A 26,615-nucleotide genomic window follows, 5' to 3' on the forward strand; every position below is an offset into this window, starting at 1 on the left:
TGGGGCGGCGCTGACAGTCTGGTCCGCGCTGGGCAGCGGGCGCAGCAGCGGGCAGGCGGCCGGCAGACACACGGAGGCAAAGCCCCGCCGCGCGCGCCCCGGCCCGCGCCCAGCGCCGCACCCCAGCCGGCCCGCGGGCGCCCACCTGCCGCCCCGACGGGAGGCCCCCCGCGGCCGCAGCCGCTGCCCCGGGCCGGGCGCCCGCGGCGGCACCATGAGTCCCCGCTCGTGCCTGCGTTCGCTGCGCCTCCTCGTCTTCGCCGTCTTCTCGGCCGCCGCGAGCAACTGGCTGTAAGTCGGGCCGGGGCGGGGCGGGGCGGGGCAGGCCCTGGGGGCAGCGGCCGGTGCCAGGCGGCGCGGGGCAGCGGACGCTGGGCGCCCGGCAGGTGTCTCCGCCGCGGGACCTGAGGCTCGCTTGCTCCGCTGCCGCCGCCACGACCCCAACCTCCCTCTGCACACCTGGGGTCCCCTCCTGCCGGGGTCCGGCTCCCTGCGCAGAGGCGGCAGGGGTGGCGGCGGCAGCGTCCGGTGGCACCCATAGGCGGCTCGGGGCGCTCGAGGGCGCCAGGGGTGCGAACGCAGGGTGGTGGCCTGGGAGGGGCGCGGGGCGCGGGGTGCAGCTCAGCCGGGCTGTCAGGTCGCCGTGGAAGCCCATTGCAGGGAAGGGCTCCGGGACATAATAGCAGGTTAATCCCGAGAAGTCCGGAGCGAGCTCCCCGCGCCGAGCTGCGCCGCACTGCGGGCTGGGCTGGAGGCGTGCAGGGACCTGTTTCTGCTTGCGGGGCGGGGGCCGGAGACAGAAGGAAGGGACTGGGACGCCTGGTCTCTCAGGGCCCGGGGCCTTGGTTTTTCCCTGGGGCAGGAAGAAACTCCGTCCAGACCTTAAAGAAGATAACGGCCCCCACCTCCCCGAGTCTCGCCTAAGGAGGAAGGGGTGGTAACCGCTGCTGACCTGTCTGTTTCTCCTTGACTGGGTCTGTGCGCTCAGGGCGCTCCCTGGGTAGGGGTGGAAGGTTTGCTGGGGGGAAGGGAGCTAAAGGGATGAGCTCCAGTGAGTGGGTGGACAGGGAGCAAGAGGACCTGCACTCAGTTCATCCCCGCTCAGAGACGGTTCCCCATGTCCCACGCTTGACCCTGGCCCCAGTTCCTCCTGCTCAGAGCTCTGCCACCATCCGCTGTGGGCAGCCAGTGGGGAGCCAAGCTCCAATATTGATCTGAAAAGCATGGGGTGGGAAGGGGGATCGCCAACAGTGTAGCTGGGGTTTCCATGGAGACAGGGAGAGAGGAAAAATTCTCTCTGCATCAAGACCAAAGAACAAATATCTCCCATGAAATTGCCCCGAGTGTCCAATGGCTGTTGCTATGAGGTCATTGTGGCCAGCCGGAGCCCTCCAGGCTGGAAGGAGCGTGTTTGCTGGGGTCAGAGCCACCCAGGGCTTGGGGGACGGAGGTGATGTGGAATTCTCCCAGCTGTTCCGAGAGCAAACTCTAAGGCAGCCCGAAGTGGCTGCGGAGCTTTTGTTTTTCTTGGAGCCTTAATTTGATTAACACTTCAGGAGCAGTGGCAGAGTGTACAGAAACCAGGGCACCACCACCTTCTCCCACTGCCCCCCTGCAGGCCACCCCCCTGAATGCTGCCTGGGTCGCAGAGCTGGGGAGGGAGCTGATTTGGACTTGGAGGACCCTGGGGGTCCCTGGAGCTGGTTCTTGAATGCATGCGTTCAGAGCCGGGGTCTCCAAAACAGATCTGAGCATCAGAAGGAGCAAGAACTGGGTCCCACCTGCCCAGCACCACCAGAGATACAAAAAAGCAAAGAAAAAAAAAGTGGCAGTCCAAACGTCTGGCCCAGGCCTGCATGGAAGACAGCGACATCTGCAGTGGAAAGTCATTCCGGAGCATCTGGTCTTCGACTCATTTTACAGATGAGGAAACTGAGGCCTAGGGAGGGGAAGCTACTTGCCCAAACTCAGAGCTAAGCACTGAACCCAAGTGTTCTGGCTCCCAGGCAGTGGCCTTATACCCCCTTCCCTGAAGCTGCCCCAAACCGCAGCCAGCATGGCCCGGGTGGCATCACCACTCACCTTCACCCATGTTCACCCCCAGAATCCCAGCCAGGAAGGCAGCCCTGGCTTTGGATCACACGAACCATGGGGAATTCCAACAACTCAGTTCTCCTGACTGTGCCGTTGGGCGTGGGGTGAGGAGGGGCGGCCTAGGAGGAGAAGAGAGGTTGGCAAACCTGTTCTCTGCAACGGTGATGGTTCAGGTTGCCACGAAGCAGGTCTCTGGATGACCCAGCTCACTCCTGCTCCACCCCCGGCTTCAAGCCAAGGGTCTCTCTGCTCTGCCCAAGGCAAGAGGAACAAGGGCCTTCCCAGGACCCTCCCAAACCAGAGAGGCTATAAAGGAGAAGACCCTGGGCACACACCAAGGTTGGGTCCGATATTTATCAGCCTCCATCAAACCATCAGCTGGCCACGGACGGCAGCGCTGGGGGAAATGGATGTCACAGCCTGGCCTCCCACAAGCCTAGAGTCTAGGTAGAGAGACATGATAAAACCACAAATGGGTGGAACAGGGCGCATGCTCTGTGGCTGTCAGAGGAAAGAACTGAGTGTGAGCCCAAGCAGGCAAAGAGGGACTTGGTCTGAAACCGTAGGATCACGACAGTAATAATTATTATAATGACTCCTACCGCATGATCTAAATCCCAACAACGTTTCAATGCCGTTACAGACAAGAAGGCTGGGGATCGTAGAGGTAACTGCCCAAGTCACCCAGCTGGTAAACGGCAGAGGTGTCCGACTGAAAAGCTGCCTCTAGAAGGAAAAGCTCGGGCAGGCAGGTGCCCCTGCAGGCATGGTGGCTGGCACTGCGTCCTTTCAAGTGTGAGGCATGAGGAATCCTGGCCGCAAGAGGAGAGCGGACAGCACCTGCCACGGGGCAAGGTCTGGGTTCAGCTCCCCTCCCAATCCCTGGAGTCAGGCTTCAGTCCAGGGTGGGTCTGCTGGCCAGTGGCAAGAGCCAAGGCTATCTGTTGTCTCGGAAGAGCGGGTGGCCTGGTGAGGAGGCCAGGTGTCCCGCCGCATGCAGATGTTGGACAGGATGGAGCTTGGAGCTGGGAGGGCAGCCTGAAGCCTGGGCAGGCCCCGAGAAGCTGGGAGCTATTGATTAGACTCTCCTGTCTGGCACCCAGAGGAGCCGGCTGACAGCTTGTGACAGCTCCCACCCCTGAGGGAGGGCCGGATACAGAGTCCCTGGGGGAAGGCTGGGACTCTGCCCTCAAGGAGGCTGCCCTGCCATGGACCTGAGCTCAGAAATGTTTCTGAATGTCCCCTCTTCCCTGCACTGAGGCTGTGCCGGGAGTCAGGACACTGGGTTCCAGTCCCAGCTCTGGGCCACATATTGGGTGGCCCCTTCCTCCCACTGGGCCACAGTCCTCAGCAGATTGTTCTGAACCCCAAATGCAAGTGCTGGGGAGGGTTAGGGAATAAATAAGCTAAGGTTTCAGGATTGCAGATCTCTCAGAGGAAGGTAGTGGGGTAGCAGGGTTCTAGCAGAATCCCACGGGTGAGGGATGGGAGCCCATGCTGCACTCCCATGGGTGAGACAGGCCAGTGGTATGGCCAAGAAGCAGGTCTTCGAGATCCAACTGAGTTCTGCCCTGCGAAGCTGATTGACCCTGGACAGGTTACTCAACCTCTCTGAGCCTCCGGTTTCTTATCTGTAAAATGGTTCCCACTGATCCAAATGGTGCACGAAGGTGGTTGAGAAGAGTCAGCCCATGCATGTAGCAAGCTGGCATGGGGCCAGCCACACTGATGGAAATGGCAGCCATGCCAGCTGCTGGAACCAAGGGCTGCTGTTGGGGAGCTGCAGGGCCATGTCCCTATGGATAGGGGTGGTGGAGGAAACAAGTCTTCAAGCTGCTGCTCCCAAGCTCTGTTTATCCCAGACTGTCCCACCCAGATCCACTGATCTCACACAGATAGGATCTTAGGCTGCAACCCCCTTGCTCAACAAGGGTGCCTGCAGGAGCTTCCCAGAGTCAGGGAAACCTAGCCTGGCTCACAGGCCCATCTTGCCCGCCAGAGGAGTTGCTGCTGGGGGCACCTTTCAGTGCCCTGGGAGAGATGAAGGAGGCATCATGCGCTTCACTGGCTCTGAGTCCCCACCGGTGTGCGACTTTGGGCCAAGCTCCCCTAAGCCTGCTTGCCCGGGGGGCAGGGGGCCTTTTACATCTCCCTTGGCCGTAGGTGGAGTCCAGCACTCTGGGCACAACTCCCTGGGGCAGGGACGGGACACAGCCAGCCTAGATGTGCAGTGCCAGCCACACAAGTACAGATGTGGCCCATCTCCCCCAGGAAGTGTCCCCCTGATTCTCAGCTTTAAAAGATCCCTCTCTCCCCTCTAAATAGTCAGAAGTCCATCTCCTTAGAGCTCCTCCATGGCTCTGGGCAGTGAATTGCAATCACAAACACGCTCACTGCACCTTACAGTTCACACCAGGCTTTCTCAACCTCCACATCACTGATATTTGGGACTGGATACTTCTGTGTGGGTCTTTTCTGTGCATTGTAGGATATTTGGCAGCATTCCTGACCCTTACCAGCTAGATAGCCAGTAGCATCCCTCCAGGTGACAACACAAAATGTCTGTAGATTTTGCCAAATGTCCCCTAGGGGATGGGGGTGCAAAATCATCCCCCCATTAAGAATCAATGGTCTACAAAGACCTTTCCCAACCGATTACCCTATTTGAACCACACACCCTCCCCTCCACGCCTCACCACGACCGCTTTCGGAGGAGAGGAGTGAATATTGCTCTCAGCTCCACTTCAGAGGCCGAGACGGGCAGTGACTTCCCCAGGGTCATTCTGCAAATCAGAAGCAGGACTGGAATTGCTCTCACATGTCCAGATTTTATGGTTTTCATCCCCTGCCTATAGCACCATTTCATATTATATATAACTCCAGTCTAATAGTGTGGTTTCTTTACTGCTTCTACACGGTTATAAACATCTGGAGGCCGTGGCTGTGACATAAACACCTCTGAATATCTCACAGTGCCTGGCACGTGCCTGCCAGGCACTAGGTGCTCAGCCATCTTTGATGGATGAATGGAAGGCAGGCTTGTTCCCAGAGGGTTCCCAGCTGTTGTCCAATGGTAGCCCATCTTCAAAGGCCTGGAGTAGGAGGAAGGCTCTGCTCCACTGCCCCAAGGCTCGGGGGATACTAAAAAGCACAGAGGTGGGTGGCAGGAAGTGAGATTGTTGCCCCTCAGATCTGCTGCTCTGCCCCTCACCCCTGGGCTGGGACAGACCCTGAGAGCCAGGTTGAGGGTTTTTCCCCCAGCACTGCAGCGCCCCAGGACCAGACTCCGCCGGGGGGGGGGGGGGGTGGCTCAGGCAGCAGTCACGACCCAGCTGTCTGCTACAGTTTGACTTTCTTCCCTCAACCCTGGATTAGCAATTGAGCAACACAGCAAGCATCTGACAAGACAGTGCTCCCCAAACCTGTTGAAACTCGCCCAACTTAGGCCCTGTGGGTGCACTCGGAAAGCTGAGTATTTACAAGGCTCCTCCTCTCGCTTCTGCCTCTGGGAAGAGGGGCTTAGGCTGAGCCAGTGGGGCGCAGATTGGCCAGGGAGCTATGTGTGGGGTGACAGATGCCTGCCGTGGGCCCTCCAGTCACCTCTCCACTGCATGGAGCAGGCGCAGCTGCAGGCAGAGCTGCGACCCCAGGGTTGCTCTCCAGATTTCCACAGGAGTTGCCAGGTTTTATCTCTGAGTCCTGAACTGCATCTTCTGTGATTCAGCCAACCTCGGGAAGGCTCGCTCCCTGCCGTGACCCCACCAGCTCCCCCTCCCCCATGTCCTGGCAAACTGAAACCAAACTGTGTTCTGAAGGTTCCCTGCCAAGTCAGACCCCGCAGAGGAGGGGACCTGGTCTGAGGAGAGAGAGGGAGGGAGGTGGGAGGAGGAAGGGATGCATCCTTCAGGGGAAAGGAGCCTCCGACAGCTCACATGTATCTTGGGAGAGGCCCATTAGAACAGCGGGAATGCTGACCGGCCTGGGGGCCCTTCCCTGCGGTGACTCTGAACGGTCCCTTCAGATCCTATTTCTCACTCTGTTCACACAAGAGCCCTGAAATCCCAGGATTGGGCACCAGAGACCCTTCCCCAAGGGCTGGAGACTGCAGAGTAGCCCCTCCTTAGTTGGGTGCCCAGCTGTTCTGGTACCCCAAGCTTCGAGGCATCAGAGTGAGGGGGTTCTTGGGGATTCTCGGCTCAACCCCCTTGGGGAGGCTTCATGCCAGGGATGGCCTGGGATGCCCCCATGCAAACACGTCGAGCGCTTCCCCACCTCAGGGCCTGTGCTGGGCACTCAGGGCCTGTGCTGTGCACTTAGGGCCTGTGCTGTGCACTTAGGGCAGTACAGCATGGAGGTGGTAGAACTCTATCCCAGGGCTCCCAGAGCTGTTCCCACAGCCGCTAGAAGCAGCCCCACAGCCCTGTCACCCTAGCCAGTTATTCTCTGCTTGGGGGATGAGCCACACCAAGGTTTCCTGCCTGCCCTGGTGGGGGTGGGAGTAGGGGGTCCAGCCATGGGCTCTCCCAGGACTGGGCCTTTGGAAGGGATCCCCTAAAGCCAAAGAACTCTCTGGAAACCGGGCGCCTCACTCCAGGACGCAGCACTGGCTCTCAACAGTTCACCTGGGGTTTCACCTGTCCCTCCTCTTTCCCCACCCTAGGTTCCCTCAGCCCAGCAGGGAGGACAGTTCAATGGCTCAGTGGCCACAGGACATGAAAGGTTCTGGGGACATGGGTTAGGTGGGTCTGCTGATCGAGGGACAAGGTAAGGTCAAGCCAGCCTTCAATTTGACGCCCACTCCCCCTAGCAACACACCGGCCTTGGGGAGAGAATGGAAGTTCTCACCTGACGGAGCTCTGGGGCCATTCAAGCTCCTATCCAAGTGGCTACTTCATGCGAACGCATACACCAGCGCTCTGAGAACACACACAGTGAGATGGGAAATGGGGTGGGGCTCCCAAACAGGAAGTGGGGGACACAGAGCCCTCAGGAGTGAAATGTAGGGGGCTGGGGTACCAGGATACTGGAAGTAATGGGAATTGGGAAATCAGGAGTCAGACAATGAGGACACTGAGGTTTCCAATGATGGAAGATGCGAGTGAAGGGTCCCAGGAGACAGGAAAGAGGGAATGCGGAGCAGGGCACACTGGCGGTGAGGCTCAGGCTCCAGGGGAGGCCGCTATCTCTCTCCACCTGAGGAAATGCACTTGGGCCAAAAGAACCTGGCCTGGGCCTTGACAGCCCTGAGACCATGCTAAAGCTGAGGGGTGAAGGCAGGGCCCAGTGCCCTGCAAACCATCATGACTGTCTCCAAAGCCTGCCCCTCTAGAGGTGCTGGACCAGGGGCAGCAACCTTCCAAGGCCCCAACAGCTCCAGAGACCACAGCCCTCAACACTCTCCCGCCAGCCCCATAACCACCCAGACCTCTGTCCCCAGCACCCCTTACTCCTGAACACAGCCCAGACACCTCGCTCTAGTTCAGAAAGGACATGGGCTCTAGAAAGACCCGTCACGGGAAGAATCAGGCCTCCTCCCTCAGGCCACTGTCTGTTGACTGCCAAACGTCATGCCTCAGTACTCTGGGTCCTCTTTGGCTTAGGAGCCAGAGTGACCTGTTTTCAAATCCTAACCTTCCACTGCAGGCTGTATGGCCTCAGACACATGCTTCTCTGAGCTTCTGTTTCCTCGTCGGCAAAATGGAGGGGAAGACACCTGCCACGCCAGCCCTGCGCTGTTGCACTAAGGACATACTGAGGCCCGTGACTCCCGATGGCAGGGCATGAGTGAAGGTCGCACGCATCCACTCTGTTATGCCTACAAATGGTTTCCAAGTCCCCTTGATACTCCTGAGCTTATGCTGGACACACTCTGTCCCTGCCCTCACCCCGCCGTCCCAGCTTTTGACGTCCTAGCAGCACCACCCACTCTGCCCGTCTCTCACACTCCCCAGCCTCACAGGGTCTGACGGTCGCCAGGAAACACACTCTCGAACTCTGCAGACCTCATCTGGAGACTGTCAAAAACCTGCCACCGGGATGGCTGCCAAGGTCATTCACTGTACCCCGGGGGAGCACGCCCTACCTCTCAGGCACAATCGGCTGAAAAAGATCGGGAACCCAGGTCTAAGAGGGCCGAGAGAGCCAAGCAAAAAAAACACTCAAATGAGCGGAAGCCAGCCCAGGTCTGGTCGTGGGTGCGGCAGAGGGGCAGCGGGAGGAACCAGGAGAGGCTACGGGACGGGTGGTGACGGCCCCAGTGGCAGTGAGCATCTTGATGCTGCTGCTAGAACAATGCTACAGCAGAGATGAGCATCTCCTGCAAGCACATTTCATTCATTTAGGCCTCCTGGGCACAGGAATCCCAGTCTCCCCATTTTACAGATGAGCAGGCTGAGGCTCAGAGACGTTCACTAACTTGCTTCAAGCAACACGAGGATGAGATTTGGACCCAGGAGTCCCTGGTGCGTGTCCTTACTGCACCGCCTGCCACGGCGAAGGCCAAGGGTCCCTGGGGCTAGAGCACCGTGAGGGGAGGACAGTAGGATACTAAGACTGTGGTTGTAGAAACGTTCAAAGATCTAAAAGTGAGTGGGGAGCATGGTGAGGATCTTGGAAATCAGGTGCCATCCCCCTAAGAACACAGTCCTGGATGGGGACCGGGGTCACTTTTGCCCCTACTGGCCTGCATCCCCCAAGGCAGCTCTGTTCAGCGGCCACTCTGTTTTCTTCCGGCTCCCCCTCCCACCCACTTGGCCTCCTTCCTCCCTGGTATCGCAGGCACGACCGCTCCTGAGGAGGCTCTAAATGTGGCCCAGGCAGGCAGGGAGGCCAAAGGGAGGGGGCAGAGAGGCCTGGGCTGGCGTCCCAGCCCCCACCTGGACACCCGCAGGGCCACCAGGACACTGATCTGCTTGGCCTCCCAAACGCTCCAGCTATTTCCCGTCCCCTTTCCTCTTGACTCACAGAGTAAGAGCCGGGAGGAATTGCAGAGGTGCAGATTTTCCTCTAGGAATTTGTATATTTTTTTAAAAAAGCAAGCAAACCTGGAAAAGCTTGGGACAAGCCCAGCTAATTTTAGTTTCTAATGAAAACAGCAGGTGGCTGAGAGGATCTGATCTCCCTGGCAGGGCAAGGGCCCTCCAGCCTTGCAGGCTATAGGCACGGGCCGGGCTCGGGGAGGGCCTCCTGGGAGGAGCCTGCAGGACCTGTAGCCCTCGCTGGAGAAGATCAGGGCATGAGCTGGCTAGTAGCGGCAGCAGGGGTGGCCTGGGCTGGTGGGGTAACCTGATCAACGGCAGAGCCACGGCTAGAGTCCTGGGTGGCCAGGGCAGCAGGCGGCAAATTGCTAAGCCTGTACTCCTCGGTGGCAGGAAGGAGCCTAAATTGGGGCACTTCATCCAGGACAGGAGAAGCCTCTGGGATGGCCAAGGCCTTGCACAGCCTGCCCTGGCCCACCCATCATGCCCTGGCTCTCTGTCACCCCTAGAAAGGGCTGGTGCACTCCATGTTTGAGCCTGGCCCGGCTCCAGGGTCAGCGGATGGCACACATGTCTCTGGGATTGAGCCACCCTGGGGTGCTGGACGGGGATTCCTGAGGCATCCAGGACTAATCAGGCCTTGCTCTGATGGCTCTCCAAGCCCTCAGCAGACCAAAAGACCACGGCAACTCCCACATTCCTCCTTCATCCCTATCCTCCCCGATCCTGAGCAGTCTGCCAGGAAGCAAACAGAGGGAACCCCGTCAGAATAGAGCCCTCCATCCTTTCTGCAAACATTCATTAAACACCTTCTATGCACCATGCCCTGTGCGAGGCACCAAGGGTGGTGTTAGCCCCCTCAGCAGGTAAATGAGGCAGATCCACAGCCAGGTACAGAGGAAAGAAGGTTGAGAGTCGGAGCTAGGTTTGCACTGCAGCTCACAGCTCTAGCTATGGAACTTTGAGCAGGTTGCTTTGTCTCTGTAGCCTCAGTTTGCTCATCTGTAAAATGGGACCAGACACTAGCTGGATACTGAAGCGGGCAAGCAGAAACATTGTGGATGAGGGCCTGTAATGCCTGGGATTCTCACTCTCTAGAGCCAGTGCCCAGTTCCATTTCCAGCGCTGGCACCCAGCCCTGCCCAGGCGAGACCCTGGGGTCTGGGGGAACAGGGGCAGGGGTGGTGCTGGGCCCCATGTGTACGGAAGGGGACAGCTGCTGTGCCAGATGAAGGCAGGGGCTGGGGGTGGGCACTGGTGCCAACGGAAGAGGTTGCTCAGCTCCTTCCTGGAAGCTGGCCCAGTGACTCATGGCCACGGCAGCCCAGCAGCTCACCCGAAGCCCCTGTGACTGTCATTCAGCCTGTCTCCCCTTGCTGCGTTCTGAGCCTGGGTGGGGGGATGTGGGGTGACTCCCCTGCCCTGGTCCATCTCACTACTTGTTCAATGGCAAGAGACACATCTATCAGCCTGGCATGGGGTGAGCAGGCCCCTGAGTCCTGGCCACACCCTACCCTGCCAGCAGAAGGAGGCCCACCGACTCTGACAGTGGGAAAGGCCATATGGACCCCCCGGTTTACTGTACCCATGAGGAGACAGGCTCCAAGTATGGCAGAGACTTGCCCAAGGTCATGGTGGGTGGGGGCTGCTATCCCTGCCCAGAGAACCCCTGCCCTGGGGTGCCTCCCTTGACTAGAGGCCAAGCACCAGCACAGCCAGACGCAGCTTCCTTGGCTGCAAGCGGCAGGAGCAGAGGCTGAGTTGGGGATGGGCCAGCTCTGTGCCCCCACATCACAAACAGGGCCCCCACCCTTCTCTAAGAGGCCAAGCCTGGGTCTGAGCAGGAAAGGATCCAACATCAGGCTCAATTCCTTGTCCCCCCAGCAAAGGACACCTGTGGCCTCCTGAACGGGGACCTGGCCCACCGCCAGTAGCCGGGCTCTTGGCGCCCCCTGCAGGCCAAGAGCAACAGGTGGGACTGGCTCACAGGCGACTCAGGGCTGGGCAGAGGCAGGGGAGCACACAGGCAGGGCTCTCCGCCTCCAGATACAGCCTCTGCTGCCTCTCAGCCCCCTTCCTGCCCTTCCCTTCCCTCTGAGGGGCTCCAGGCTCCTGCCTGGGGCTGGTCAGGACAACACCATTCTGTGCATCCCTTGGGCTGCACCTGGTAGAGAGGAAGGAGGGATGGGGAGGCCCCTGGGAGACCAGGAATGCAGGGGGTGGGGAGGTTGGCCTTCCTCGACCTGAGACCACTTTGCACTTGCCCCATGCTGCGCATTTGCCCCCACAATTACCTGGCACCTACAATGTACCTGACAGCCAGGTGCATCACACAACAGATCATGGGCATTCCTCTCAGCACCCTCTGGGTGAGAACTGTTATCTCCATTTACAGATAAGGAAAGCCAGGCCCAGATGCCACAGCCACGGGGAAAAGGAAACACGCTGGGGATCGATGCCACAGTGAGGAGGAGAGTGGCATCCCTGAGTCAGAGCTCCCTATGGCTGAGGAAACATCACCCATACCTACCCAGACTGCTCTCCAGGCCAGTGCCTCCCAGCTGCACCTGAGGCATATTAAAACCTCAGATGCCCACCAACCCCCGCCGGGGCTGGGGCCCAGGCACGTCCACTTTCTACAACCCCTGCACACGTTTCTGATGCACAGCCAGATGCAAGAACCATTGCTTGGTCTGATCCACATAGCTGACAATTAAACTTAGCTGCTGCCTGCAAACCTCCAGGGATGGGGAGACGACCCCCAACTGTACCCTGGCTAGCATCTTTGGGTTGAACAAACCCAGCTTCCAGCAGCCTCTGGCCCTGGTGTCAATTATAGTCTGTGGGCCAATACCGTCTCTACCCAAGGCTGTGAAGCCAGGCAAACGCCAGGTTCAAGTCCAGCTCAACCTCAGTGGCCATGTGGTCCTGCACATGAGGCAAATTATGTAACCTGTGTGCACCTCAGTTACCTCCTCTTTCAAATGGGAATTGGTTGGCTTTCTGAGAGGATTAAATGCAATAATGTAAAGTCCTTAGCCCAGTCCTAAGTTCCATAAAAGTTAGCTATACTTATCATCAGAAAAACTACCCATAAATAGGTCTTTCTGTATACTTTTCTATTTGCTCACCATTCACTCATTCCCTCATTCGGCAAACAAATAGCAACTTCCTGCCTCGTTGCCTCAGACCAGTGTCAGGCCGTCTCTGACACACAGATCCCTCCTGCTCCAGATAGCAAAGCAGTTGTTTGACTCAGACAGAACCAGTGGTCCCTTCTCTTATTACAGATGAGGAAACCGAGGCCCAGAGAACAGTGACCTTCCCTTTATCCTTCTTCAAACAAGACATTGGTGCAGATTCCTTGATAAGATGCAACATCTTCTTCACTGCCACCCCTAGAAAACCCCCGACCCTTGGGAGACTCGGTTTGCTGAGCAAGCCCTGGGGGAGGCCTGGCTCAAGACGCTCACTCTTTTTCCAGAGCCTTCATTCTGTGTGGCTGAGGCTAAAGGTAGAGCCAAGCCTGGAGGTTCCTACTAAGAGGCATGGGAAGGCTCCCCGCTCCATCTCTGGGCCTCAGTGTGCCCACCTGTAAAACGAGGGATCTGGGCCAGATCCCCTGTTAGGGAATATTCCTTAGGTGTGATTCTCTGCATTCTGTTGCTCCTCCAAGAACCTGGAAGGCAGCCTTGCCCCTGGAAGTGATCAGATGCATCAGATGGGAAAGGGGGACTTCCAGAGTCACCACTCGGCTCTCCTCTCTCACGGGCTGCCTCTTATGCACCTAATATGAGCACTTGGCCCTGGCTGGGGACACTGGGGCGAAGGGTAGGGCAGGCTGAGGGGCAATGGTTAGGGTACAACCTCTGGGTTGTCCAGACCCGAGCTCTAATCCAGGTCTGCCCTTAGAGCTGGGTGACCTTGAGCCAGTCACCACGTCTCTGAACAAGACCTGACACTTAAGTGCTCAGTTAATGCAAGCTCCCCTTCCCTCATGAGCGGGTACAGCTTCTCCCTCACAGGGCCCTTCCCCAGCTCCCATCCCAATGGCACTTTCATGCCTTGCTCCAGGTCCCTTTACCTCCTGTCCCAGATCCCAGGGGACAGGGCCTTTCCAGGCCCCTTGAATGCCACTGAGGAGGACAGGCAGGAGAAAGACCTATGAGTTTGAAGGGGCTTGAAGCTCAGTTCCGGCACTTGCTATCTGTGTCACCTTGGGCCTGTCACCCTCTTGGCCTTCATTTTAGAATCCATAAAATGGACCAGGCATGGTGGCTCATGTCTGTAATCCCAGCACTTTGGGAGACGGGGGTGAGCAGATCACCTGAGGTTGGGAATTCGAGACCAGCCTGATAAACGTGGAGAAACCCTGTCTCTACTAAAAACACAAAATTATCTGGGCGTGGTGGCACATGTTCTGTAATCCCAGCTACTTGGGAGGCTGAGGCACGGGAATCACTTGAACCTAGGAGATGGAGGTTTCAGTGAGCTGAGATCGTGCCATTGCACTCCAGCCTGGGCAACAAGAGCAAAACTCTGTCTCAAAAAAAAAAAAAAAAAAATAGAATCCATGAAATGGGCATAATGATCACCTCATAGATTTGGGGTGAGGATGCAACAGGGCGAAGTGCAGCCACGGTGCGCGGCACTCAGGAGGTGACCTATAACCATGGTGCTTTCATCCTCCACTGAAATCGAAACTCTCACGGCCCCTCCTCCCGCCTGTGCCTGGTCCTGGAGCACCTTCACAGAACTCCTCTCATCGAGATCGTGATCCTTGCAATAACCCTCTGAGGAGTAGCCATCGCTGCCCCATCTCCACAGAATAGAAACTCAAGGGGCAGAGGGGAGAGCACGCTGCGCTTGCTTTTCTTTCCCCCACAGCCCACTCTCGCCATCACCACTCATATCCTGACTACCACGGGACCCTAGCCCGTCACTGCCCTCATTGTCCCACCTCCAAAGGGCTGCAGCAATGACACTGGTCTCCATCTGGTGGTCCGAGGATGTGGCTGGCAGTAAGGATCTTGGTGTTGTGGCCAGAAGGTAGGCCAGGGTCACTGGGGTTCCTGCCTCAGGCAGGCAAAGAGAGACCCTGGGCAAACAGCAGCTCCAGCCTCCTAGCTAGAGGGCATCTCGGCAGGAAACAGTTGAAGCCCACAGCCAGGTCTGGGGTAAGGTCCTGGCACAGACAGTGGCACAGGGCCACCAGGGCAGAGAGGGATCCCGCAGGGACTCAGTCAGCTTCCCTCCCACTGCTGCTGCCTGCTTTACCTGACTTGAGATACAGGGCTTTAGTGGAAGACAGCATCTCCACTCCCTTGGTGCCCCTAGAGCTGGGCAAGAGGGCTATAACTGGATCCAGAGAGAAGTCAGCAGCCAGGCCCAGTCACTGGGACGAGCACAGGCCTGGTCCTGGGCCGGGAAAGATGAGGAGGTGGGCTCTGCATCGCATGCCACCCTCTCCCCAGGTACCTGGCTAAGCTGTCATCAGTGGGGAGCATCTCAGAGGAGGAGACGTGCGAGAAACTCAAGGGCCTGATCCAGAGGCAGGTGCAGATGTGCAAGCGGAACCTGGAAGTCATGGACTCCGTGCGCCGCGGTGCCCAACTGGCCATTGAGGAGTGCCAGTACCAGTTCCGGAACCGGCGCTGGAACTGCTCCACACTTGAATCCCTGCCCGTCTTCGGCAAGGTGGTGACGCAAGGTGAGAGAAGGGTGTGCGGGGCTGCAGGGGAGCCTGTGGTGCCAGGGCGTGGTCCCAGGCAGGAGATGAGATGCTCGTGAGCAGCAGGACTATTACAGGTCAGTTCTGAAGCAAAACCAGCACAGGGCCCAAGTGAGGGCATAAAGGACACAGAGCGTTGGGGACCCAGGGACAGGAGGACGATCCAGGCGGGAGGCACATGTGGGACAGGGGCCATCGGAAGAGGCGGCAGCTCTGTGCTGGTGCAGCACTCAAAAGCATGCAGTGTTTCCGAGAGAGCTGGCCTCCTGGAAGTGTAAGCAGATGATGAAGGAAGAAACTGAGACTCGGACAGTGTACAGGACTGACTTGCCCAAGGCTCCTCAGAGGGAGAGGAGCAGTCAGGGCTCAGACCTGAGGCTCTGAACCCCTGGCCCAGGGCTCTTCCCACCCCAGCACTTGGGCCCATCCCATTCCTTGGTACATCTGACCAACCCTATTGTGCACCTCTAGCATGGCCAGGCCGGAGATACAGGGATGAGCAGAAACAGAGGCACATGGAGGTTAGGTAGCTTCCCTGAGGTCATAGAACTAGAAGGTGGCAGAGCCAGGACCTAACCCCTGGCAGTCCCGCTCCAAGGTCTGTGGTCTTACCCTCGATAAGGAAACGCTGTGATCAAAGGGCCAGGGGAGCCTGTGGGAGCACAGTGTGGACATCACCCTGGCTGGGGCTGGGATGCTCAGGGAAGGGTTCCCTGAGGAGGTTGGCCCTCAGCTGAGACCAGACATATGAGACAGCATGAAGCCAAAATCAGTGGGGCCAGGGCATAGAGCACATTCTGTGGAGCTGGAAGTCTCCTCCAGAAGCCACTGGCCAAGCCCCTGCCCTCGAGGAAGTACTCTAAACCATGGGCCCCTTTTTCTACTTACTGAGCATGAATCTGACACTACCGAGCCACTAGCCATCGACAGGGCCCTTTGACTTGCTCAGGCAGCAGGAAGGGGTTGCCTGGGCCAACCCTTCTCCTGGCACCTGTGGTCCTGGACGGCCCGGGCTGCTGGGCTTGTGGCAAACCATTTGGATGTTGCTGGAAACCAACTGTGATAGAAATTTGGAAGCCATTCTCCTAGGAGCTGGCAGGGGCCAAAAGGCATGATCTCGTTTGGCATTGCTGAACATCGCTGCTCTGGAAAAGCAACAGAGACCCAGCAAGCAGCCTGGCAGTGGAGGATTTCCCAGGATGGCAGTGCTGCCTCCAGGGGCCCTGAGCTGCCTGGTCGATGGGGCCCCAGAACCAGCCTCAAACGGCAGCCCCTGAGCCTGGGAAGCCCTTGCACACAGTAGGTGTGTCTTGGACAGATCGGTGGATAGACTGGCAGATTTCGTATGGCAGGCTGTCACTCTCCCCATCTCCCTTTCTACATGCAACGCCCTCTACCCCAAATGCCCAAGCCCCTTCCTGAGGGCTCAGCAGTTCCCTCCTCTGCAACACCTTCTCAGCTCTCCCTTCTGGGTTCCAAAGCTCTTTGTTCTTCTGTGTGATTTGTTTTAATCATAATTTCAAACTTACAGAAGAGTTGCAAAAGTAGTACAAGGAGTTCCTATACCCTCTTCACTAAATTCACCAACAGCTGACACTTCCACCCATTTGCTTTGTTATTCTCTATTTAGAGAGATATACACACATTTTTGTCTAAACCACTTGTGTTCACACTGCTTCTAGCACACCTTTTAGATTGAAATGTGCATCTCCTCACCCAACTCCATTCCTCATCACTAGGACTTGAGCCCTTCAAAGGCCTCATTGACTTGTTTCTCAGCATGTGGCAAAGCCTGGCATGGAGGAGACAGTGGATGCCATCTAATGACAGAAAGCAGGTCGAGGTCGAGGACTCAAAGGAGCAAGGAAGGGAGAAGCCTGGGGCAATGCTGGCCTGAAGCCATCATGGGTACTCGGGACCCAGAAAAAAGCTCTCCTTACCTGTGGTGGAGGAACCAAGGGGGCACCCAGCACGGGCTCAGCAAGTTCTGAGGGACGCTGATATTCCTACTAGGGCTGGGTGTCACCTGCTCTGGACTGAAGTCTGAGTGGTGGAGTCAAACGTCCAATCCCCTTTGGAGAGGGACATGTCAAGGTGCCGAGACTAGGCCAGTCACACCCAGCAGGTGCCAGTCGTACTTGGAGGAAGAGGCTGAGCTCTGCTCACTCATCAAACTCCTCCTTTTTGCATTTTTTGTTTTCTTCCCTAGTAAAATTCTTCTTAGAAGCTTCTTAATTTGTCTCTACTGACTAAGAGGAAAAGAGGCTTGTCCCTCCTGAGGTCCAAGAGGAAGCCCTGCTCTCAGAAGGTCCAGGGATTGGCTGGTGAGGCAGATGGAGGAAGGGCATGGACAAGCACAACCCTAGACAAGTGACTGTACTCCCCTGAGCATCAGTGTCCTTGCCTGGCACCAAAACCACACGCAGACCCACCTCATCAGGCTGTCACGGAGATACAGTGACTTCATGCATGGCAAGCACTGCGTGTAGACCCTCACCTAAGAAGGGCGCCTCCCGTCACCAGCTGCTGTCACCTGCAGCAGCCAGTGTAAGTGGGCCTCACTCACATGCCCAGCCCTCAGGACTAGGGACATGGCTGGAGCCTGCATACATGAGTGGCCTGGCTGGGTCGTGGCATCAGACATGGAAGACAGAGCTAACAGACCAGACCAGCCCCCATGGGGACTCAGAGGTGAGAAGGAGCCCCCATTTGTTGAGGGCCTATCGTGTGCTGTTGCATCAGGTCACCCTTGTGACACTGTGAGTTTATAGTCCTGTTCTCCCACATCACAGCTGAGAGAGGAGACTCGGCAAGCAGAGGGTGGGAACACCCCCAGCCCTGGGACTGCCAACTCTTGGCTGGGAGATTCTGAGCCAGGTCTGTGCCCTCTCTAAGTCTCAGTGTCCCCCTTGACAACCCCAGGACCAGCCTCCTAGGATTCCTGTGAGGATCAGGGAGATTAGGAAGGGCTAACTGACCCCCTCAGGGCTCAGGGCTGGGGGGGGTCCCACTGCCAGCACTGCCCCAGGTCTCAGCCTCCCCTGCTCCTGGCCTGGAGGCAAAGAGGACAGTGAACTAATAAAGAACGGTGAGGCAGGTGTGTAATTTGGGGCAAAACTGTGTGTTCTAGGCTGAAAATCTACCAAAAATTTGGTAAAGATGGCATCTGGCATGGCTGGGAGTGCGGGGATCAGTGGTTCTTGGCTGAGCAGGTATTCAGGGCTGGATGTGGGCTGGCCTCTGTGTTTTAGTCACTTCTTAATCCCAAGGCCTATTAAAATATTAAATGAGCAGGCCCTGCACATAAAAGGTAACTGATATTCAATGAATCATTAAACACTGGATGAACTGATAAATATCAAATAAACCAATAAATACCCATTGAACCAAAGGGTGTGAGGGTGGGAGAGAGGCTACAGGGCCTGGCAAACGTGTGTGGGGCCTCCGGGTGGGCTGGCCTGGGCAGGATGGGAGAGGTAGGAAAAGCAGTAAAAACTCCCCTTCTCCTGCTCTCCTCCATCTGCAGACAGCACCGGGCCTCCTCTGCGTCTACCATGTCTCATTCTACGACCTTGAGCAAGTCCCTGTCCTGAGATGAGGGATGTGATGAATTCTGAGGCCCCTTCAGGCTCTGACTGCTATGGCTGGGAGGCCATGTGGTACGCTGGCCATAGCAAAGTGAGGGTCCAAACCCAGGCCTGTGTGTCCATTCCCCATGTCTAAACCATCTAGGATACCTTCCTGAGTATGGCACCACGTAGACCTAAGAAGCAAATGCTCTGCAGTCCTGGGTGTGCCTCACTAACACCTGCACTCTCACCTTTGTCCTCAATATTGGCATCACACTGGACCCAATAATGGGTTGAACATTTTTTCTCCTGCGTGACCTCTGTGGCCAGCCTTTTGATGCCATAAGTTACAGAAGATCTGGGGAGAGGGTACCCCAGAGACAATCCCAGACTGGAATGCCTTGAGGCTCCAGTGGCCCGACACACACAAGACAATTAGAAGATAAAGCTGGTGACATCCTGATTCTGACACATGGGGCAGGGAGAGAGAGGTGTGAGGTCTGGCCTGCTGCGGTGGCATTATCCCCAGAACACTCAACTCAGGAAGGCTCAGAAAGAAAGGTCACACTGCTAGTGAGAATCCAGTACAACTTTGCCTCTGAAACCTTTGCTGTTTCCCTTATCCTATGTTGTCTCTTAAATCCAAAAAAGCTTCCTAGAGGTGGTTTCAAGAAAAGCTGGGGTTTTGCACATCTAAGAGAGTAAAGGGAACTGGAAACACAGGCTGGGCAGGGATAGAGGTTGAAGAATGGGGGATAAGGTTATCCTGGGAAACAGTGCCTGTCCTGCCCCACCTCCCCAAGACTCCAGCTGGGCCTCACCTCCATCAAGATACCGGCCCTGGCACCCAGGGGATCAGCAAGCCTATGGCTTCATTGCCAGTCCAATTCAGCCTTAGCCAGTTCTCCAAACAGCTCAAACACCCTTCCTTCTCCCATATCTGGGAAAGACTTCACTAGTGATATGCTCTAAAGAGCACAGGCTGAGTCCCACAAGCCTTAGTTCCAATCCCTACTTGGCCATTTACTACCTGAGGGACCGAGGGCAAGCCACCAAGCCTCAGCTTTTCTTCTATAGAGCAGAGCTGTAGAGAACTGATTACTGACTGTCATGAGCCTTAGGCAGCACATAGCAGGCCCTCAGAAAGAGTGGCTGTTACTGGATCTACAGGATAACTGAATTCCCAGGCAGTGCAGCCTTAGCACCTTGGAAAAGGTGGCATTGAGGCTGGACCCAGAGGACACACAAGTATTTAGACCTGTGATGTCAGGGGCTGGGGATGCTCTGGGAAGAAGAAACAGTGGAAGAAAGGAGCTGGGTATGGGAAGGGGCAAATGGCCGTATGAAAAAGGAAGAACACCAGAGAGTTCTGCCTTACGCTGGCCCAGGAAAGGACCAGGTGAGGATTGCCTTCCTTCCTTGGAAAGCCCCTGGCCAGGGCACAGAATCTGCCACCTTGCTAGGGAACCCCTGCTGCTACCTGCCCAGGTGGACCATAGGTCTTTCTCTACGTCTGAGTGGCCCCTGGGAGAGTGCTCTGCCAGATCCTCCTGGAGCAAGCAGGGCTCCAGCCTGGGCACCTGGGCAGAGGTGAGGAGCTGGGAAGGGCCACCACACTGGAGTCCAAGGGCTGGAAGCCAGGACTAGGTGGAGAAGGCTAGTGGAGGAGCCTCCACTAGGTGGAAGAGCCACCGTCAGCTTTAGGGGCACGGATGCTTGCCCACACCTTCCAGACTTTCTAGGGCCTCCTGTGCTGAGCCCAGAGGCCAACTGCTCACCATCCCCCAGTAAAAAACCCACCGAAGGAATTGGGCTTGTCCTACAGCATGTGAAGTTTGGTGGTGGGAGGGGACCCTAAGGAAGCCCTTCTTGGCTCCATATGTGGGAGGTGGAATTAACTGCATGTGTACTCCCAGGGGCTCAGGGGCTCTGGGAGGCAGAATAATGTCAAGTTTGAAAGCGCTGGAGTCTGGCTGCCTGGGTTCAAATTCTAGCTCCACCACTTCCTGGCTGGGTGTTGTTGGACAAGTTGCTTCACCACTCAGTGCCTCAGTTTTCTCATCTGTCAAAGAAAAATGAAAGTATCTACTTCATAGGGTTGTTAGGACAGGTATATAATATATGTAAAGTGCTTAGACAGGGCCCAGCACATGGTAAGCTGCCTATAAGCTTTAGCTCATTATTATCTTCCTTCCAGAATCTCTTCTGTCAGGCTCATCCCAAGCTGAGAAAACTGCAGTGTTCTTGCTCCTGAGGCCAGGGCAAAAAGAACCTGGAGTCTCAGTGGATGAATGTTGGTTTGGGGAATGAGGCAGAGGTCTCTCTGAGCAACCTCCCTGGGGGCCCTGCACCCCAGGGACCACCAGTACACAGGGGAGATCAGCCTGGAGCTGGGGTTGGGCCGGAGCGGCCTGGGAGCCAAGACCAGCAGAGGAGGAAGAACCATGCGAGGCCAGGCTGAGGCGACCCGCCAGTCTCATCAGCCAGCCCCATCTCCTTCTTTGAGTTCCCTTCCCCCTTGATCTTTGGGGCAAAGATTTGTGCTGGTTCAGGCCTGGAAATACCAGAAATACCAGAAACTGAAGTTGTCTCTCTTTGGGCGGCCACAGCATAAAACCAACCAACATGATCCTGCTATTAACCTCGATTAACTTGCAGAAGACTCCGTTTCAGGCTGTCGAGGCTCCATTGCTCCAGCCAAGCCCCCCAACACTGGCCCAAAATGGCCAAGCCAGGGCGGAGAGCGGGCAGTGGAGAGTGGGTGGTGGGCACTATCGCCGGCTCAAGGCCGAACCAAGAACAGAGCGTCCTGAGTGGTCGGGGACTGAGCTGCCTTCTACCCCAGTGCTCAGCCTCTACTACCTCTGTCCACAGACGGGCACAGAGAAGGTGATTGTTTCCATCTGACCATGGTGACTGCTCCCTGGGGCAGCCAAGAGCACAGGCCTGGGTGTCACAGAGGTAATTGCCAACCATGGGGCCAAAGCCTTCCCCCTCCGCTCCTGCGGACACAGACACTCCGGCAAGAGACAGAAGGACAGTCACAGCACACAGAGGCCTTCCTCACAGGGTCCAGGAGGGGAGCATGGCCTGCTGTCTGGTCACACACCCAGCGAGCCACGCATACTCCAGCTCACACAGTGTCTCCCACCCCTAGAAAGAAAGTCCACAACAGCTACACCCCCGAGGCACAGTTCTTAGGATAAAAACATCCATTCAGGCAGCGGACGAGGGCCGGCACCAAAATAGAATCACTGAGAAGTCATGGGGCAGAGGCAGACAGACGCGTGCTTGAGTCTTGGTTCCGTGGTACTCTGGCTGGGTGACTGGGACCAAATCCCTTCCCCCACTCATCCTCCATTTCTCCATCTATAAAATGGGATAAAATGAAGCCCCCAGGGGTGGAGAGCTTATGCATAATAGGTAGCTCCTAATTAGCCACAGTAGGGGTCAGGGGTTATGTAGAGGCTATTGTTACTACGTTTACTCTAAGAAATGAAGACGTTTTCAGAAACAGGCCCAGTCTGAGGAATGGGCAGGATCATAAGGTGGGGTGACTCCTCAGAGCCCAGTGGGGCCAGCTGGGGAAAGGAAGCCAGACCTGGGTATTATAGTCCAGTCCTTCTTCCTACCTGTAGCCTTGGCAAGCCAGTTCACCTCTCCCAGCCTGTCTGGTCTTCCATAAACCTTCACAAACCTTCACAAACCTTCTGGGGAGGGAGTAAGAACAGCTTTCCACAGGAGCTGGGAACACAGGCTCTGAAGCCAGACTGTCGGCTGGTTCAGTGGCCTCGGAAAAGCCAATGAGCCTCTCTGTTTAAATGGAGATGGCAATAGTACTGGCCTCCTGGGTGGTTGTGAGGATGACAGGATCCTCACGTGTGAAGAGCCCTAAGCCTTGCCTGGTTAAGAAAGCAGATCCAGCTATTTGTGTGATAAGAACCGGCGCCGTGGGGTGCCTAGCACACAATTTCTGCCTGTCTTGCTCCCTCCTAGCCTCCAGCATGCAGGAGGCCTCATGTACCCCTCCCCTTCTACAAAGGAGGGTGCAGGGAGGAGCCCTGGGACCCAGCTCTGCCCTCCCTCTGCCTCCCACAGGCACTCGGGAGGCGGCCTTCGTGTACGCCATCTCTTCGGCAGGTGTGGCCTTTGCGGTGACGCGGGCGTGCAGCAGTGGGGAGCTGGAGAAGTGCGGCTGTGACCGGACAGTGCACGGGGTCAGCCCAGAGGGTAGGTACAGGAGGTGGTCAGAGTGGGAGGGCGGCAGTTTTGGCCTTGGCCCTTGCTCACCCCAGCCCTCTCTGTGCCCGCCACACCCCAGGCTTCCAGTGGTCAGGATGCTCTGACAACATCGCCTACGGTGTGGCCTTCTCACAGTCATTTGTGGATGTGCGGGAGAGAAGCAAGGGGGCCTCGTCCAGCAGAGCCCTCATGAACCTTCACAACAATGAGGCCGGCAGGAAGGTAGTGTGGCACTACCCGCACCAGCAGTGGGGCAGGGATAGCGCGGGCAGGGCCCCACACACTCTCCCACCCACACGGCCACCCAGAAAACATTTCTGCAGGCTCTTGCCAGCACCTGGCACCTTCTATAGGCCAGTGGGGTTCAGGACAGGCCAGGTGAGGGCACAGACAGGTGGTCAGGTATTACAGAACAGGGTAAGTGGCCCCCTCCATACATGTGCCCCCTCCACACACATATGCACATGTATGTCCATCCTTGTCTCTCACACATACTCACTCCCCAAAGAAGCACAGAACTAGGACGTGAACCTCTCTCCATCACCACGAAGATGGTGTATCTAACTGCAATGCCACCTGCCTACCAATGCCTGCTCCCCAAGGTTCCTGTGGAGGGCAAATGCAGCAGTGCTCTCCCCATCCAGAACCTGTCACTCACTGTTGGTAGGACACCATCCTTAGTGCTTCTCTTTCATCAATTCCCAGTGTCCCAACTGCAGGGGCAGTACCTAATTCACCTGTCCCAACACTGCTTAGCAGCCCAGTCCCACAGAATTCGTAAGACGAAGCACGACAGCAAATCTGACTGCAGCGTCAGCCCCAGGGACCTCAACTCTCCGCTGTCAGCCTCCAAGACCCCTCCCCTGCATCTCCTGATGGCCCCTCTCCCCTCCTCTCTCCCATAGGCCATCCTGACACACATGCGGGTGGAGTGCAAGTGCCACGGGGTGTCAGGCTCCTGTGAGGTGAAGACGTGCTGGCGAGCCGTGCCACCCTTCCGCCAGGTGGGTCACGCACTGAAGGAGAAGTTTGATGGTGCCACTGAGGTGGAGCCGCGCCGCGTGGGCTCCTCCAGGGCGCTGGTGCCACGCAACGCACAGTTCAAGCCACACACAGATGAGGACCTGGTGTACTTGGAGCCCAGCCCTGACTTCTGCGAGCAGGACATGCGCAGCGGCGTGCTGGGCACGAGAGGCCGCACGTGCAACAAGACATCCAAGGCCATCGACGGCTGTGAGCTGCTGTGCTGCGGCCGTGGCTTCCACACGACGCAGGTGGAGCTGGCTGAACGCTGCAGCTGCAAATTCCACTGGTGCTGCTTCGTCAAGTGCCGGCAGTGCCAGCGGCTCGTGGAGCTGCACACGTGCCGATGACCGCCTGCCTAGCCCTGCGCCAGCAACCACCTAGTGGCCCAGGGAAGGCCCATAATTTAAACAGTCTCCCACCACCTACCCCAAGAGATACTGGTTGTATTTTTTGTTTTGGTTTGGTTTTTGGGTCTTCATGTTATTTATTGCCGAAACCAGGCAGGCGACCCCAAGGGCACCAACCAGGGCCTCCCCAAAGCCTGGGCCTTTGTGGCTGCCACTGACCAAAGGGACCTTGCTCGTGCCTCTGGCTGCCCGCATGTGGCTGCCACTGAACACTCAGTTGTTATCTGTGTCCATTTTTCTACTTGCAGACTTACGGTGGAGTAACAAGGAGTATTACCACCACATAGCTACTGACCGTGTCATCGGGGAAGAGGGGGCCTTATGGCAGGGAAAATAGGTACCATCTGATGGAAGTCACACCCTCTGGAAAAAAAACTCTCAACTCTCCAGCACCCATACACACACAGACTCCTGGCAGCTTAGGCCTAGAAACCATGTCTCTCAAATGCCCTGAGAAAGGGAATAAGCAAATACCAGTCAAGGGCACCACGTTCATTTCCACCCTCACATGGGCAGCTAGCGGTTCGATCTCTGTGGGCCGTTCCAGGCAAGAGGAGGGAGGTGAGGGCAAGAGAAGGCTGAAGTCCCACCCTAGAGTCCAGCCTGCCCCAGCGTGCCCCCTAGGTGGGGGAAACTTCATCACTCCTCAGACCCACCCAAGCAGGCATATAGGCTGCCATCCTGGACCAGGGATCCTGGCTGTGCCTTTGCAGTATGCCTCTGAGTCACCTATCACAGTGCTGTTCATCCATGCAACTGAAAATGGAAACCACACACACACACACACACACACACACACACACACACACGAGAGAGAGAGAGGGAGGAAAGAAAGGGCTGTGCAGTAAAGTCCTCTCCCATTATCCTACTCAACACAATTTATTGAGCAAATACTATGTGTTCTAGGTGGCCCTATACAGGCCACCTCACTTGATGGCCACAACAGTCTTGGGAAGCAGACAAAACAGGAATGCTAGTGCCCATCTGACAGCAGACAGGGCAATGCTCACCAGACCTCAAAGCAAGCTGGATGGAGAGGCAGAACCAGGAGAGTCCTCCAGCCAAGACTCCTCCTTGGTTCTTATACACGGAGGCAGAGAAACTGCAGGTCTTCTTGGGTCTGAGCCTGGGGCAGGGGGGTTTTGGCTAGAGGAAAAGGGGCAGGGAAGCAGCAGGAGCCAGAGACCACAAGCTGAGCTGGAGCCCACATGGTTCCTGAGGGCAGAACAGGCTTTGAGAGAAGACGTGAATAGCCGGAAGGCTGACAGTGAGGTCTCAGCAGTGTACCCATCCCCAGCACCTCTGGGTCCCTGGGGTCCCAGGTACCATGGGTACTGCAAGATTTCCCAAGAAACAGCACCAGCAACCCGGGCCTGACCCTGTGCAACCGCCAAACCATCAGGAGCCCAGCCCAGGCTTGTGAGCAGGACATGCAAGGAGCAGAACCTTGCCCCTGACCCGGCTACTTCTCAGATGGGCTCCCAGTCAGCAGAGGAACTTGCTGTCAGCCCAGTCAGCCCAGTTTCCAGACTGCCCCCACACTGGGGCTCTAAGTTTCAGGTCTGAAATCTTGTGCTCTGTGATCCCATTTGGGGTTCCCATATTCCAAGCTCTTGGCTCCTGTGTTCAGTGGCTGAATTCAATACCCGAGATTCGGCATATGGGCTCCAGCCTGCAGAAACTTTTCTCCAGGCATTGTGGTTTGTGCCTCCTAGTGTTGGCTCCCTCACAAAGACAGGGTCAACACCTTTGGCCCCCAGCCAAGATCTCTGCTCACTGTCCATACAAGGAGGAAGCCAAAACCAAGTGAGGTGTGGAGCCACATTCAAATGTGGGGATAATCTTGGGGCAGGCCAGCTCTGATGTGGATGAAAAGCTGGGCCAACTGTCACCACAGCTGCCCAGCTAGGTCCACTGCTCCTCTGGCTAGCTGTTCAGCTGTCCACTAAGCACAGAAAAAATACTAACCCTCACTAGCAGAGGCCAGACCCAGAAAAAGGGAAGTGAGGACCGCTTCCCTCCCAGAGACAAGAGCTGAGCCACTCTCCCCATCCAAGGAACAGTAGGTCCAGGCTGGATGCTGATATGATGGGAACTGCCCTTTTCACCTGCCAGGAAGCTCCTAAAGCAGATCCTCCTGGGGTTCTGAAGGTTGCAGCCTAGGTTAATCAGATCAGATTCTAGGAACCACTGCCCAAGCTGACCGCCACCAGTGCTACAGAGGTCAAAGGAATCCACAGCCACAGGAAAAGGAGCTTCTTTGGACATGCCCAGCTCCAAACAGTCCTGGGGGAACTGGTACAACCCTTACATAATCCACCCCCTCTTTGCCCCACCATGGCCTGGAAATTGGCCAGAGGGTCCACATCCTGCCCAAACCCCTCTCCTCTCATGCCAAGGCAAAGGTGATGTCCTTAGGCCTAGGGCTAGACCAACCCCAGCTCTGGATGCTGCTAGCCCATTCTGCTGCCCCACCATCCTCCAGTTTTTCTACTAGGCTCTTTGCCATTGTGATGTCCTCATGACATAGTCTGATGCATGATAAAATGATTATTTCTTTATCTTGCAA

The 26,615-nt window shown here is 56.7% G+C and overlaps 1 protein-coding gene across 1 annotated transcript; it reads left to right on the forward strand.

Moving 5' to 3' along the window:
* On the forward strand, positions 1–26,615 carry WNT4 (Wnt family member 4). Its single transcript, XM_017519110.1, has 5 exons — positions 1–291; positions 14,546–14,781; positions 22,470–22,601; positions 22,693–22,835; positions 23,519–26,615. The coding sequence occupies exons 1-5, from the start codon at positions 215–217 to the stop codon at positions 23,984–23,986; spliced, it is 1,056 nt and encodes a 351-aa protein (XP_017374599.1). The 5' UTR covers positions 1–214; the 3' UTR covers positions 23,987–26,615.

Source organism: Cebus imitator, unplaced genomic scaffold (assembly GCF_001604975.1).
Source record: "Cebus imitator isolate Cc_AM_T3 unplaced genomic scaffold, Cebus_imitator-1.0 Scaffold728, whole genome shotgun sequence".
NCBI lineage: Eukaryota > Metazoa > Chordata > Mammalia > Primates > Cebidae > Cebus > Cebus imitator.

Bases quoted from the DNA above. Each gene is read 5' to 3' on its own strand.
- WNT4 (XM_017519110.1), top strand. From the start codon at position 215: ATGAGTCCCCGCTCGTGCCTGCGTTCGCTGCGCCTCCTCGTCTTCGCC. The intron at 14,782-22,469 runs GTGAGAGAAGGG...TGCCTCCCACAG, and splicing joins CGGCAAGGTGGTGACGCAAG to GCACTCGGGAGGCGGCCTTC. The intron at 22,836-23,518 runs GTAGTGTGGCAC...TCTCTCCCATAG, and splicing joins ACAATGAGGCCGGCAGGAAG to GCCATCCTGACACACATGCG.